The 15,885-nt window shown below is 32.8% G+C and overlaps 1 protein-coding gene across 4 annotated transcripts in view; it reads left to right on the forward strand.

Annotated features, from left to right (window-relative positions):
* Window positions 1-15,885, forward strand: part of CSMD1 (CUB and Sushi multiple domains 1) — a 1,051,796-nt gene that overhangs the window by 767,071 nt on the left and 268,840 nt on the right. For all 4 annotated transcript variants that reach the window (XM_021551131.2, XM_031504428.2, XM_021551132.2 and 1 more), the window contains 2 exons: window positions 4,324-4,427; window positions 9,983-10,095. In XM_021551131.2, the coding sequence (XP_021406806.2) occupies window positions 4,324-4,427; window positions 9,983-10,095 (217 nt within the window). The remainder of the gene's footprint in view (window positions 1-4,323; window positions 4,428-9,982; window positions 10,096-15,885) is intronic.

The following is a 15,885-nucleotide window of genomic DNA, read 5'->3' on the forward strand; positions in this document are numbered from 1 at the left end:
TTATTTTAAAATTTCTAATCATGGATGCTCAGGACTCTTTTTAATATATGGTACTGTAGTTTTACTAGAGGAACAAATTGTCTCACTGTATATTCTCACCTGTAAGAGATGTTCCTTCAAGCAGGTCCTGAATTTTTTTTCTTTTTGTTGTGGGTTGGTTTATTTGTTTGTTTTTGTGGGTTTGTTTTTTTATTTCCTTGGTTTGGGCTTGGTTTTTTGTGGTTTTTGTGGGGATTTTTTGTTTGTTTTTTTGTTGGTTTGTTTGTTTTGAGGGTTTTGTTTTTTTGTTTTTCTTCAGGGTTTTTTTTTGTTTGGTTTCTTTTTGGGGGTTTTGTTTGTTTGTTTGGTTGGTTGGTTGGTTTCATTGTTTGGGGGGGACAAAATACCTTCCATTAACACACTGATGCTGTTTTGAAGCTGTTGACTTGACCTACTTGTAAATATAGCAGATATCTTATGGGGAGTTTTCATTCCTTCTTGCATTTTAGAAAAAAAAAAAAATACTGCTCTTACTTAATACTTTCTCTTAATGCATACATTTGTAACATATTTAAGTAACAGTAAAATAGGTCTTTTTAGTAGTGAAAAGAACATGCACACCTAGGTGCTTTGGAGATGTAGCATTGCCATGTGCCCTATTGCTTCTTCCAGGCAGAATGCCCATACAGGCATTTCCTACAGCTTTGGTGCTGCTTTTATCCATTGTGTGCAACAGCAATTATGCCAGCAGAAATATAAAGTATGGGAATATCTAGGATAAAGGAAAATGTTTCAAATGAAAAACTAATTATGACAAATGCACTTGCAGAACTTTTGTATAGGTACCTCCTTAGGTGTCTCGTATTTTTAATCTTTATCTTGTTTTCTGTTTTCACAGTCTATTTATCTAATAAGAAGTAATCAGTCTGAATTGTTTATAAGGGAATTTTGTCTCATACCTTTCAGAAAGCAAATAGGATCATTCTTCTATAAGAAGAATGTAACTGATCATCCAGAAATAAAAATAATATGTTTGGAAGCAATTTTCATGTTTCCAATTTTTCTAAATTAAAATTAATTATTTTCTTCATTTAATCTGTTCATATTAAGCATATGTAAATGGTTATGGTCAAATTAGTATTATTGGAATTTTTAATTGCAAACCAAAATTGAATCTGGATAAGCACCTCAGAGCTGTTTTTTTTTTCTCCCTTGATATATAAATCAATAGTGTTTAACCACATATGTAGTATATTGTGGTATATTGTGATATTGAATCTTTATAAGTTTTCCTATGCTGTACTCATATTTGTACAAAACTGTCTTACATTCTTCAATCTGCCATCTAACAAATCTTAAAAATTCTTCTGACAATTCAAAGTTTTATCTACACATAATTTTTAACCAAATATTTTAGTTTCCATAGTCATCAAAACTCCCATATTATAAGTGGTAGTTTGCTCCTCTGTAAGACAGGTAATATGACTTTTGTCACTCTCACTTAAGTGCTTGGTAAAATTTTGGAGAAAATTATTCTGGGAATTATTGAAAAACCTGAAGGGCAACACAGTCACTGGTCACAGCAACCAGTTCTTTATGAGAGGAAAGTCCTGCTTGACATACTCAATTTCCCTTTATGATAGAGTAACCCACCTAGCTGATCAAGGGAGCCCAGTTGATGCAATCTTTTTGGATTTCAGTAAATTTCAGTAAATTTTTAAATACTATGTCGCACAAGATTCTTTTGGACAAAATGTCCAGAACTCAGCTGCATAAACATATCATGTGATGGGTGAGCAACTGGCTCATGTTTTGGACACAAAGGGTGATAGTGACTGGGGTGACACCAGAATGGGGACCTGTCTCTACTGGGGTTCCACAGGGCTCCATCCTCATCCCAGTTCTCTCCCACATTGTCATAAATGACAGGGATGCACGACTGGAAGGAATTCTGAGCAGGTTTGCAGAAAACCCTGATCTTTTCTGTGTGGTCACCGGAGACAGGACCTGAGGAAATGGCCTGAAGCTGTGTCAGGGGAGGTTTTCCATCAACCCTCAGGAGAAGGTTCTTCACTCAGAGAGTGGCTGGGCTCTGAACAGGCTCTGCAGAGAAGTGGTCAAAGCACCAAGGTTCAGGCACATGATGTGACTCTTGGGGCTGTCTTGTGCAGGGCCAGGAATTGTACTCAATGATCCTTGTGGGTTCTTTGCAACTCAGGAAATGTTATGACAGAAAAGTGCCTTTTTTGTCCACTGACTGTGAAAAGAACAATGATTAGACTGGGCGCTTACTGCTTCTGTGCTAAAATTTGGTTTCTATGAGTCAGATTTAAGGAATTCAAGTTAGTCTGCTTAACCCTCAACAATTTGAAGGCCTTTCCACAAAGATTTTATGTGTTAGCATAGAATAACAATTATCATGGAAATGAAGATAACAAGATTTTGTTTAACAATGTGTAATATATCTTCACAATGTATCTCCCATAAAGGAATGTTTCTTGTCACATTTCCTATATGCTTAGCCAGAAGCTTAAAACTCATTTATGGTTTATATCCAATTACTTTTTTTTCTAACTTATTTTAGTATTAAAGAGGTGAACATTCATATTTGCTTTTAAATTGTTGTGTAAAAGAATGTGTGAGTCTAACCAAATGTATTATTTGGAGTCGAACCAAATGTATTATTTAAATAATATGTTACCATATATTTTTATGGGATATTCTATCAGGTTTCCTCTGCCATATGAAATAATAATTGCATTAAAAGTCTTGTAGTTATTTTTCTTACCAGGAACAACCCTCTTTTTGTGCATCTACATAATTTTTGATTAATTTTGGCTTTCTTAAATTTGATTTAATAATGAAATTTTCATGTTAGACATTGATATAATCTAGGAGTACTAGAAGGTACATCAGGAGAAGATCAAAATGCATTTTTTATCTGAAGCATATTGCCTGAAAATAATATGATTGTTGTAACAATGGAAAACCAAGGCATGAGACCCTGCCAGCAGGGCTTTAGGAAAGGCAAATCCAACCTGATCTCCTTTTAGATGACTCTTCTAGTTGATGAGGGAAAGGCTGTGGATTTTCTCTACCTGTAGGCTTTTCTTTGGGTTACAAATAAAAGCAACATAGTGCAATGTAAAGATCACCCAATCTAGTGGTGTAGGTTCCTCCCTACAGTTCATTGTACCAGACTTTTCCAATTCCAAAACAGAATTGAGGTAGCCTGGCTTTCTTTTTTAATACTGAGAAAGTTTAAACAATTAGCTGAGCTTGGATAATGCTTTTTTACAGGGCTAAAATTTGATTGAGATATATTCTGTCTTGATGATTGCATAGCAGTAAACTTAAGTGGAGGGAAAACATAGTTTTTCCATGTGTTTCTTCCAAAAAAGGAGCATATTAAGGCTTGTGCTGAGAGCTCAAATCTGACCCAAATGTTGTTTCTACCCACAAAACAGAAGAAAAATTAACTGCAATACATGCAATGGTTGATGTTGTCTGAAAGCTTACTCAGGAATATCTCCAAAAGTTAGTATAAAGATAAAATGAATAATTTTGTGGAAAATCACTGACTGTCTGCACTTTCTTGTCAAGCTGTTTGCAGAAACTTTTTGTATCAAATTACAAAAAGGTACAATGTCCTGATATATGTGTACATATATATCAGCTGCAACTACTCACCAATACTGAATTCTAGAATTGCTTGCCTTAGAATTGTTCTTTTGCAGAAACTAAGTCCACTTCCATACTTTATCTTAAAAAATTACAGTTTCATAAATAACTTTTTAAGAATTATGAGAGATACAATTGTCATTTTCTTGGCAATTAATGGCTAGACATTATGTGGAATCACAGTTTAATGCTAGTAATTTATGCAAGGAAATGGATGTTTTTGAATTTCTGTGAACCAGTCTCCTCCATCTTTTTATGAGTTGGTATTTCATATGTTCTACCTTGTTATTATATGATCCAACAGATAAGAATGTTTTAATATACTTCCAATACTAGCTATACAATTTTTATATAGCTAGTACAGTTAAAAAAAGAAAACAGATTTCTTACTTCAGTCATGGACAATTATCACCAGTTAGTGGTGACTGGCATCTTTGTATCTTAGTATGTGATACTTCTGAAGCATTATGGCAGTGACTTCCTCCTAAGACACTGCCATAAGAGAAAACACAGATGTTTCTGCACTTGTGCCTTTTCTAGGTATCTTTCAAAAACTATTATTGTGTTGTTATTTGATTTATAGTAGGCAAATAATTCAAGAATGAAATGGGTTAGATAACATGTGGAATGTTTTGAAGTAACTGAATTATTTAATTTTAATAGGTCATAAAGCTTGCTTTTGAAGAGTTTGAACTGGAAAGAGGCTATGATACTCTTACCGTTGGAGATGCTGGGAAAGTTGGTGATACCAGAACAGTGTTGTATGTGTAAGTACACAACTTCAAAAATTTTCCTTGGAAATTTGCTGTCATGTTTTTTCTTCCAGGCCAAGATATATCTACTTAAATTTTCAATTTTATTGTATGGAACTTGATAATTAATGTAAGCTTAAAATTCAAGTACTGTTAAAGAAGATTGTTCATTACAAAGTTCACTCCAAATCATTAGTTACATCTTTATAGGGTTTAACATTAGGGACTAAAAACCACAAATTGAATTTTTTAAAAGAAAAAAAAAAGCTTCCGTTAAAAAACAACTACATGTATAACTGTAATTGTATTCACAAGCAATTAAGGTAATAAAAAATAAAAGGCTTGGTTTTCAGTGAAAACCACTTTAATAGCATTTTAAAAATCCTGTAGCAGACATCAACTTCTAAATCTATCACTGGCATTTCTAGAACAAGGAAAATGGTCTCACTACAGACACACTTTACTTCTAACCATTTCTGCAGTATATTTTTTTGACTAAATTAGCAACTGTTTTATCCCTGTTACTCCACAGTCCATCATGTAGGATTATGGTACAGTGTTGGTGCTACCATCTTTACTGTAATTGTATGTTTGATGAAAGTTAAATCTATGCAAATAAATTTATCTGCCTTTTGGGTAGCAAAATTAGAATTACACTGAAAATCATTTGAGAAATGAAATTACTAATAACTGAAATAGACTGGAATATAGGAAGGCCTAAGGACAAAATTATAGTCTCATGATAATTAATGATCAATCTGAATTTCTACTCAGACAGCGTTCTTGAAGTTATTAAACACTGGATTGTATCATGCATATGAAATATGTAATACTTTAACAGCATCATAGATACATGCCATTTCACTAACTGTTCAGAAGGGTCTTCCATTAATGCAAAGTAACATCCCTCATAAAACACTAGGCCCACTTGTAGATATATTATCATGAGAAAGTTCATAACTAAATGTCAGAGTGATTTTCTTATCAAATTTTTTTATTAGTTGGTTGTAATAACATCTGTTACATTTAATGAACTTTGAGCAGCACCTTGCAGTTTCTTATTAATCCCAGGAGAATGAAGGAGCTTACAGCAAAGATTTTCGGGCTAGATTTAATTTCTAAATTTCTCATGGTATCTTAAAAAAATAATACAACTTTTCTTACACTCTTCAATCTTCTGTTGGCAGACAAAATGCCTGAATTTCTGCAGAAATTACTCAGAGCATCTCTGTAGAATCTCATGCATTCGAGTCTAAAAACTGTAGCTTTTCTGACTTAGTTTGAACACATTATAATAAAATATATATCTTTCTAAATTCAAATCTAATTCTGAGTATTTGAATCTTTCAGCTTAGCAGAAAATTGTGATGTCTCAACATATAAACTTCAGCCCCATGCAACATTTCTAGTTCTGAGGTGCTAAAGTTCTCAAGGTAGTAGCTACCTCTCTATTGGGTGCTTTACTGTAAATTTAAACATTGAAAACAAGCATTGTATTGTAAACAAGCTTAAACTTTATAATGAGTTCAGTCATGCCAGGATGTTTATAAGCCAGTCAACCTACCTACTGGAATTGTCTAAAGGCAGGTCAGTAATAGGGAACCTTTAAATACTTTATGGAAAGAAGATTGAGGGAGTTGAGAATCATAAGATATAAATTATCTTTCCTAGCACAAGCTTTCCATAATGTCTAAACTCTCATCCATTAGCAATTGTCTGTGTAACATCAAAGCTGTAGCACTACAGCTCAAGGGGAACATGAAGGAATCTTGATTTAAAAGGAGAAATAAAAATGTGTAGACTTCCCATCTTTATTTTTTTTGGACAGAATTGGGAAAATAATTAGGGAAAGTTTTAACTTCATGAAAGATAGCACTGATATCATACAAAACCCAATACACTTTGATGAAGAGCAAATTATTTCAAAACTATTTTATACATTTCTTTGAGAGTCTATTTGGCATATTAACTAAGGATCTCTTGGGTTTTAATTTATTAAAGTATTTAATTTTAATATTTATAGTAAACTTTTCTAAAAATATAATCACCAATATTATAAATAAATAAAGAGGGATATTCACAATTCTATGATTTTTAAAAATTCTTCATTTGTAATCCTTACTTGTTTGAAAATTTAGTAGTCTTCATGGATTATGTAGGCTGACATGTTTAGTTCTGGAAAACAGTAATACAACTTACTTAACAGTAATCTAAATATACTTAGGTTGTAAAGTTTTGAAAGCAGTTATTTCTTATATTTAACAGAGTTTGGCTAGAACTAGAAGCCTTTCAAAATAATTCATTAACGATCATCATATGTTTATCAGACAGAATTTTTCCATCAATGTCCTGTTTTCTCTTTTTAAATTCTTGTGTATTAAACTAACACATTGCTTTAGAATGTCTGCTTTGTCTCCAAAAGCTATGATTTATATTTGTCTTGCAGCATTTACATTAAAGCTTAATTTTTAAAAATTATTCCCTTTAAACATTAATCTTTTACCTATTTCCTGCAGAGAAAAGTGTTAGTTGTTTTTCCTTCAATAAAAAGAAGAAATTGCACATTAGTGATTCAATACCAATTTATTATGTCAGCTATTTCAGTACACAGTAAAAACATCCATGGTATTAAAATGTTTTTTAGTAAACCTTTTCTTCTATTGAGTTTGGAAACTTACTGGGAGCTTGAAAAAGAACCTACCCTTTCATAACTGGTAAAAACCAATATTACCGGAGACCATTGTCAATAGCTTGGATCTGGCTTCTTGTGGATAACTAAGCAGAGAGCAAGCTGTTGCAAAACAATGCTTTCACTTAGAGTTACCTTTTCTGACCTGTGATCCTTTGAGAGTCGTGAAAAGCTCAGCTGAAGTTTGCCTCAGCATTTTTAATTTCCTTCATGTGGTGATGAACTGAGGCTCACCGCCACATGAAATGAGGTTAGCAGCAGCCAGACTGCCTGAATGGCTGCTCTGCAAGTCTCTGCTCTTGAGCTTGCAGATGATCTGATCTCGAGATTATTACAGACTGGGACAAACTCAGAGCCAGGAACACCATGTGTTGGTAGTCAGATCTGCATTCCCTAAACATTTGATCTGCTTTATCTTCTGTCCTAGTTGAAGGATGTAGTTCTATCTACGGAGGCATTCTCAAGGAATAAAACCAAACAGAAACAACAACAAAACCCCAACTAAAGCAGCAAAAAAAAACCCCAAAACAAAACAAAAAAACAGACAAACTACCACAACCACAAAAAAAAAAAAAAAACCCAAAACAAAACAAAACAAAACAAAAAAAACCCCAAAAAAACCAAACAGAAAACCTCTACATTTTATTGATTTCTGCTTTTGGATTCTTTTTTCATTTTTGGTGGGGGGTATTGCTTTCTCCAACTTCCTTCCCTTTCAAAAGTCTTAGCCCTCTTCCTATACCCCTAGATGTGAATTTGAGGAAGCCATTGTATTTTCTTTGCTTCATATGTGCCATCTATAGATAGACCACTGGCATTTTGAAGGGAGAAGACTCTGCTTATTTGACTCTGCTTTATCAGTTGTGGTATGAGTTTATGAATTGTGGTTTTTTATTTGCTTTTTACCTTTTTCTTTCTTTTTTTATTTTTTTTTTTTTTTGCTTGCATTTTATCGAGACATTTATATTAATTGAAAATATTCCATCGTACTCATAAGGACTTACAGTTTCAGGATTCATCTTATCTGTGTTCAGAATTATCAGTGTAGGTCTCATACATTATTAGATTACTGAATATAAGAGACCCACTTAAACAATTGGTAGTTGGTTATGCAATAGGTTTACACATCTAAATAGCCATTGAGAAATTTTTTGAGAAAAACCAGTTTCAATGATATGGAATCTTTACATTTTCTTTCTTTATATATGTATTTCTGCAGGCATCTCCTAAACTACTTTTGTTTAAGTTACTCACTGTCTGGTGAGGTATCTTCCTTTCCTAAGCTGGCTATATTATTAATTTAAATTAATGTCCCAACTTGACCAACATTCATTATTTTATAAGCAAGGGAATGTGAAATATTCTGACTATAGCTAGCATCACTTTGAACCTGTAAAATACCCAATTAATTTAGTAAGCATCTCAGTTTTCAGACTAAGCAACTGCTTTATTTTCATTCTTACACAGGTCAAACTGAGCAACCTAGCTATTTATCACTGTTTCCTGATTTCCTTACTTATCCAAGCTAAACACTTGTTTGTGTGCTTGCATAGGCTGAGCTACAATGGATGTTTTCCCCCTCTTTTCCTGCACCTATAGTATCATAATAATCAAATACTTACTAACAGGTCATAACCAGAAGTCTTATAGATCATATTAGAGCAAACAGCCATTTTATCAGCAGTTTCAGGTGCTATGTTCAGTAGTAATTAGTAAGCCCATTCTTCTCATACGGAGATTGTGGTTTTAAATTTTATTTTCAATATATCTGAGTAAGAACCCAAATTATTGTCAATTATTGTTGATAACCTTGATTGAAGACGGAGAGAATTCCTATATTTTATCTCATGGTTCCTCAGTTCTCACCTTGTTTCTGCTCAGCCTCTCCTTTTATGATGTCTTTGCATTTAAAAGTATTGACTACTGGTTTTCAATATTTTAATAATATGTCTTTGGAATAATCCATACACTGTTTTCTTGGTAAATTCTGCTTCTAGAACATCTTATCTTGTTTTACTTAACTGATGCCTATTTGTTTTGCATAATCAAGACTGAGGGTTGGAAGAAAGACAAAGAATTTTCTGGTTAGTGTCTGATAAACGTTTAGTTAGTGAGACTCTAATGCCAGTTTTTATGTGTGACTTTTCCCACTACTTCTTGTAAAACTGTATACCTATCACCAGGATATGAATGATTGTTCAGGACTAGAATCTGATTTTGCACATGTTTTTCACTATTAAGAAGCAATCTTTCCTAATGATTCTTTTTGACATACAATTTTTTGATATCAGAATTATAAATGTATAAGTGACACTACTGACAAGCACAGAAGTTTTATGATGGGATTCACCAGTTTGCCTTATATGTGTTGTATACTGCACTATACTTAACTATACAGAGCTATTACACATTCCTGAGAGAGAAATAGCAGTTTCCCTGAAATTTGAGAGATCATTGTGAGTTATTTGAATGAAATAGATGTGATTGTAGTAAGTTCTGGGCACACAGGCTGTAAGGCATGTAAAGCAATTTTCTTCACTTTTAAAAAGCATGACAGAAAAGCAATACTGATCCAAACAGGTGAAAACTAATTCATACAGTCACTCTCATCTCTTACAACTTAATTACTTCATGGAAACTTTAGGTAGGAACATCTTTATTGGAAGTGTTCAATCACTGTTGAATGCAGTCATTCAAAATATTTTTTGCTATTACTTCACATTGTTCTGTTTCATATAGAATAGTTAATTTTATCAGAAAAACAACTAATTAGAACAGGATGTGAATAGCTTAAAAGCCAGTGTTTTGTGGTAGTGGTAGTGATAGTAGTAGTAGTAATTTATGCATCTACAAATGATTTTGCCATTTATCCTACACACAGACTCACTGGATCTAGTGTTCCTGATCTTATTGTGAGCATGAGCAACCAGATGTGGCTTCATTTACAATCTGATGACAGCATTGGCTCACCAGGATTCAAAGCTGTTTATCAAGGTATGAGCTAAATTAACTATTTTAAACTTATGTTGTCACTTAATTCATTATACCCCAACAAATTAATTTCAAATAGGCATTTTAGTCCTTTCACAAACTTAAGAGTTTTTATGCTGTCTCTGTTGTCAATTAATAGTAAATGAGGACATGGATTTGCAAATACCTACAAAATATCTAATAATATTTGCAAGTAAAAATGAAATTTATTGTTCTAATACTTTTTGCTGGGAGGTTAATTGAAGCTACAAATTTCTAAAATATTTGAAGGGTCTTAAATTTTTCATTCTGCTAACCCATATAATATTGGATACTATTTGAAAAATATTGTTAATGTTCTAAGACTTTATTTGGGTAGTTATAAAACTTATTTTCATGCCTCACTGAGAATTTTCACAGAGCTAAGTCAAAATTAGTATGAAAACAACATAATAGGTATATTGTATATTGTTGTGGAAATTAGGAAGTTGTATAGAATTGTGGAAATCAAAAAAAAAAAAAAATCTAAGTTACCTAGCCTCATTTGTGTTGCTTCTGTCTCAAAGAAGGGAGAACCTTTGCAATATAAATGTCATGTTTGTTTTTTTTTTTTTGATGGTGTGAAATTCAGTACCTTCTGAAGTTGATTAATTGTATTAAAAAAATATCTGATATCCTTTATTATGCATGCATGTATTGATTTTTTCCCCTTTCAACAGGTTGTATAGACCTGCAGCTAGAAAGAGCTATTTCTTATTAACATCTGGTATCATTTTCTGTTAATTTCCATGTTAATTAGTTCACCTTAAGGATAAGGGAAAACACTTGATACTATTTTCAGTAGTACCTTATGGGCACAAATGATGAAAATTATTTGATAATAATCTTCTCAAAATTAGTTTAGTACAAAAAATGCTGCAAAACATTGAGAGACTTTTCACAGTTCAGTAACTGAAAGTAACTGAATTAGAAGAATGGAAGTGCTCCTTAAACATTGTCCATAAAATGAAGTATCCTGCCTAAGTGTTTCACTTCATTTCTAGCTATCTTACTGTTTCATCAATACCAAAACAGGCAAAATAAAGAGTGAAAAGTTATGGAGATGTTACCCTCAAGTTTAGAAAGCTATACATTTATTACACTAAGGACATTATGGCTTGCCTGAGTAGGTTTTTAGAAGTAGAGTCTGTGGCTGTGAACATATTGTGAACATTGAAAGGAACAGGAAGGGGAAATATTCCCCAGTGGTCAGCAAGGAAATGTGGTGTTACTTCTCCAAACCAATAGTTTTCTACTAGTGGTCTCTTCTTTGAAGTAGGTGGTGATGATAGCAGTAATTAGGGTTATACCGCCACCTTTTTTTTTCCCTAACACTGTATTTCTTTGGGACTCACTCAAGTTCACTATTTGTTATTCCTATTCATGTTATTCCTACTATGGTACTGATTGGACTACAATAATCAGATCAACTGTTTTACATTCATATTTTAAGTTTCTGTGTACACATACTACTGGAAAATATTTGAGGTGTTTTCATTATTATTATTGACTTCTTTTATGCACCATGTTTTGGTTTTCTTTAAGTGAACTGAAATCAACAAAATAAGGACAAAAGAGGAGAAAGAAGGGGTGATTTTCATGAGAGTGGCAATCACTTCCCATGAGAATCCTCCATAGAAACACTACTGAGATTTGCAGGTCCACAGCCATGAGAATAACCATATGAGAACAAGGAAAATTACAGAGGCTCTTGAAACACTGTCCCAGTTGATTAAGTGTGATGTGCAAGAGCGAAAAATCAGATGAAGGCTTGCAGCCCTTCTATGGCTAAGACATCAAGGAATCTTAACACATTGCACCATGCATTAAGCTTGTATAGTTACACAGCTTAAGTATCTTTTATTGCATGAGTAGAATTACATACTCTTTATCTAAATTAACCTTACCCCTTGTCCCTTCTGTCATGGTTTTATCTTTTGTACTTGAGTCGTTTCTAGGGTCTGTGTTTATTTAGAAATTATATTGCCTTTAAAAAATCCATTTGTGAAATGCATTCAGTGGAAATAGCGATTATATAGTGGAAAGAGTGCTGGAACAAGTTATATATCTGACCATTTACACTGTTTCCTCAACCAAAATTATGAACTTTACCTTCTCATAACCATATGAAGAAGTTTAAAAATTTAAATAACATATATAATACAATTTATTTTTTCTTCTATAATTTCTTTCTGGTATTTCTAATGTAAATTAATATGTTTTCATTTCTGTATTTGTCTAATGATGTTATTTTATTTATGGAGTTCAACCTCTTACTTCTGGGGACTTTCTGCAAACATCTGAAGTACACAATGTGCATTTTTAAGCAGCAACAGCACCTCTTTTAAGTATATTGTTATCATTTGGCAGTTGGATTTTGGCTTTCAATCTTGTTTTCACACCAGTTGTGGGTTTTTCTGTATATTTTAGTTTTGCAAGTCAGTTTCAGAATTCTAAAGTGTGAAATGTTTACAAGTTCAAAAGTATAGTAAATGGTTTAAGATGAAGGTGAATTATAGCTTTTTTCTCTCTTTCATTTCAATGTTCTCATTAGTTTTAGTAGAATTTTCTAATCTTTTACTATTGATTAAACTTTTAACCATCTGCACTCTCAATACATTTCCTGCTTTAGGCTAAGTATAAAGTTTAAACTTTTATCCTGTCACAAGTTGCCTGAATAAATCTCCTTCCCCTTGTTTAGCAGTCAAAGAACCTGTCTAAAAATAGAATCTCATTTTAATTGTGAGACAGTTAATATATTGTGACATGCAACCTCAAGGATACTGTCTTTGTGATTTCAGTTAGCTAAAAAGAAGGCAGACTGCAGTCTTTCAGGCCTTATATGTGTTATGTAGACACAAAGTAAAGGACGTCCTTATTTGAATCTTTTTTCCCCAAAAGTTGAGAGTTTTGCTCAGGATTGGAACATGATTTCTCACCCTCTTGGGATATATTTTACAGATCATCAACTGAATCTTGACTTTGTATCTATTTTTTTTTTTCTATTACTTCTTAAATGGTGTCATAGTCTATAGAAAATTCTTACTTTAACTGAACTTCATGTTACTTTAATTTTTAAGAAAAGTTATTAATGATGCAGTTCACCTATCTTACATTATTAGTATGTCCATTAGTATGAAATGATGCTTTTAAATGAACTGATATGCATAACAGATTTTATGTATGAATAGTAAGTTTAATTCTATTTACTATTTGCCTAAGGGATTAAGAGAGAGGCAAGTCTTCCCAAGTTCTTTTGCCTCTTCTTTGGTCACCTTCAGAAACACATTAACGTCAGACAGATGTAGGGTTATCTATACTCTCACTATTCCAGTTTTTGTAGTCTGCCCTATCATGTTTCTTGGACTGTAGAATGCAGTTCTCCAAAAGCTGGAGCCACAAGAAGGATTTCAGACATAGGTCCTGTTGAGATAGTTCCTGGAGAGAGTTTTGAATACAGGGGATTGGTATCACTGTAGGCACTGGAAGGCGACCAATGGAAACCCAGATGGTAAAACAAGAGCTGTTAGCAGTTTTTTAACTCCAGGAAACTGACAAACATCCACCATGTTAGCAAATACAAGAGGTGTCTTGGTATTTTTCTTCTAGTCATACTCAGTGTCATGCATTATAAAGACAAAAATAATTTAAGCATTACCTCTATGCAATTATTAAGTAAAATGCAAAACTACAGGCAGCCCTTAACTTTGATGATTAACTTTCTAAACCATGTTAGAACTACATTGTTATTGCTAAAATAGAAGGCTGTTAACCCATATTAAAAAAAAAAAAAAAAGTAAAAAAGCTGAAGAATGATCCTACCATTATTTTTTTCAAAAACCCCTAATTTATGGACTATATTTCAAAGTACTTCATTATCTGTTATAGATTCCAGATATCTTAACAGAATGGTTTAAATACCTTTCAAAAAGAATCCTTTGAAAGCATATTTTTCATGAAAAGGCCAGAAATTTAAATTGTTCTGTCTTTGAAGAATTTGATGCATTGTAATATCACACCCAAGTGCTTCAAAAGATCTAAACTGAATCCTCTCCAATTATTATTAATACCAGTTTTCCTTACTGAAGCCAAGATGACCAGGTGTCATTGGTCTTCATAATTTTAACAATTCCTTCATAATTTAAGCAGGTCTTCATAAATTAAACAAAATTTTTCTCAACATGCACACAGCACTATAACATGCTGCTTTACAATCAAAATTTTCAACAAGAAAAAAACCAACAAAAAAAAAAAAGAAAATTTACATTTACAGAAAAAAATACAGTGTACAGGCTGTTGTTAAGAGAGTTTTCAGAGTTTCAACAACAGAGCTGTTTAAAAAGTAAATTATAAAAATGGACTGTAAGTTTTAATTATGTTTCTAATATAATTTTTCCTGTTACCTGGTTATTTAGTAAGGTTATGAAAGACCTCAGTGTACTTTCTCCATACAAGGGACATATCTGAAATCCTCGTATGCAGTCTTCTGGAAGAATAACATAAACATGCTGAATGGTAATCTTGATGTAGATTGTTGCTGTTGAAGTTGCTTCAGTCTGAATAAAATTTAAATATACATTAGAACAGTGCATTACATTTTCTGATCTCTCTGGTTAAATAGGTTTAGATTCACCAAAATCACTTATTTTGAATAAATAAACTGATTACAGATTTTTTTTTTTTTAATGTCTAACCTTATTTTCAGTCCTGCCATGCAATGACACTTTTTTTGGTTTTTTTGATAGTACCGTATATATAAAGAACAACATGACACACACACTAGTAAATATAACAAAGTCATGAAAACAATATCATGCCACCTCCTTGGTGTCCCAGAATGGTCTGGTAACACCAACAATGTTGATATACTAAGATTATATTTTACAAGCATGCTTTTTTTCCAGTTTGTTGCTGGTCATGGGCTAAAGCAAGGACTTTTTTACATACAATAAGTAAAGAATTTGTAATTAATGTTTTATTCATACACCTTTTTTTGGGTTAGTTTTCTTCTTGAGGTGCATTTCTGTTTTGTTTTGACGACAAGTGAAGACCACCCATGCCCAAATTTGTCCAGCATGTGTGATCTAATGTAGTATTTAGGCAGCTTTGAATCAACAGGAAGATTTGATTTATACCACTTCTTAATATTGATTCAAGCACACATTTACCTGTTAAGTGGATAAGTTAGGCACAGACATTGCCACGCATATCCAGGTCAGGAAAATGCAGCATGTTACTGTATCAGTAAGACCTTGTAGCAGTATCAAACATCATTGTTAGGTTGCAGTTGCAGCCAAAAAATGGACTGATAAGGTGAATATGTGCCTGAGTTTGGCTTATTCCACTCATTTTATGGGTGTGCCACATCTTCATATAGGTGCTTTATGGCTCTCAGCATCCAAGGTGGATCATGCAGCCGCTGATCATTAGGCTGCTTCCATGCTTGTGGTTCTATTGGCTGTAACACACTGACATAAAAGCTCATGACAGCTTGAAGTTTTAGGTGTGAATGTTTTATGATTTTTATTATCCTTGAGATTTTTCTCCATTCAGCCATTTAAACCTGCAATTCTGATAAAAATATTTAATCTTTTGACTTCTAGACTTGATAATAACCAGTATAACAGCATCTGTTTTATAGTCTATTTAGAGCTCATTTTTTATTCCCAACTTTACATGGTTATATAAAGTAATTAAGTTATTTCATTAACCTATCCTTTAGTTCATAACAGTGTTATAAAATAAATCTGATGACTCAGTGATATAATTCTAGCA

The sequence above is a fragment of the Lonchura striata genome, chromosome 3 (assembly GCF_046129695.1).
Source record: "Lonchura striata isolate bLonStr1 chromosome 3, bLonStr1.mat, whole genome shotgun sequence".
Classification (NCBI taxonomy): Eukaryota; Metazoa; Chordata; class Aves; order Passeriformes; family Estrildidae; genus Lonchura; species Lonchura striata.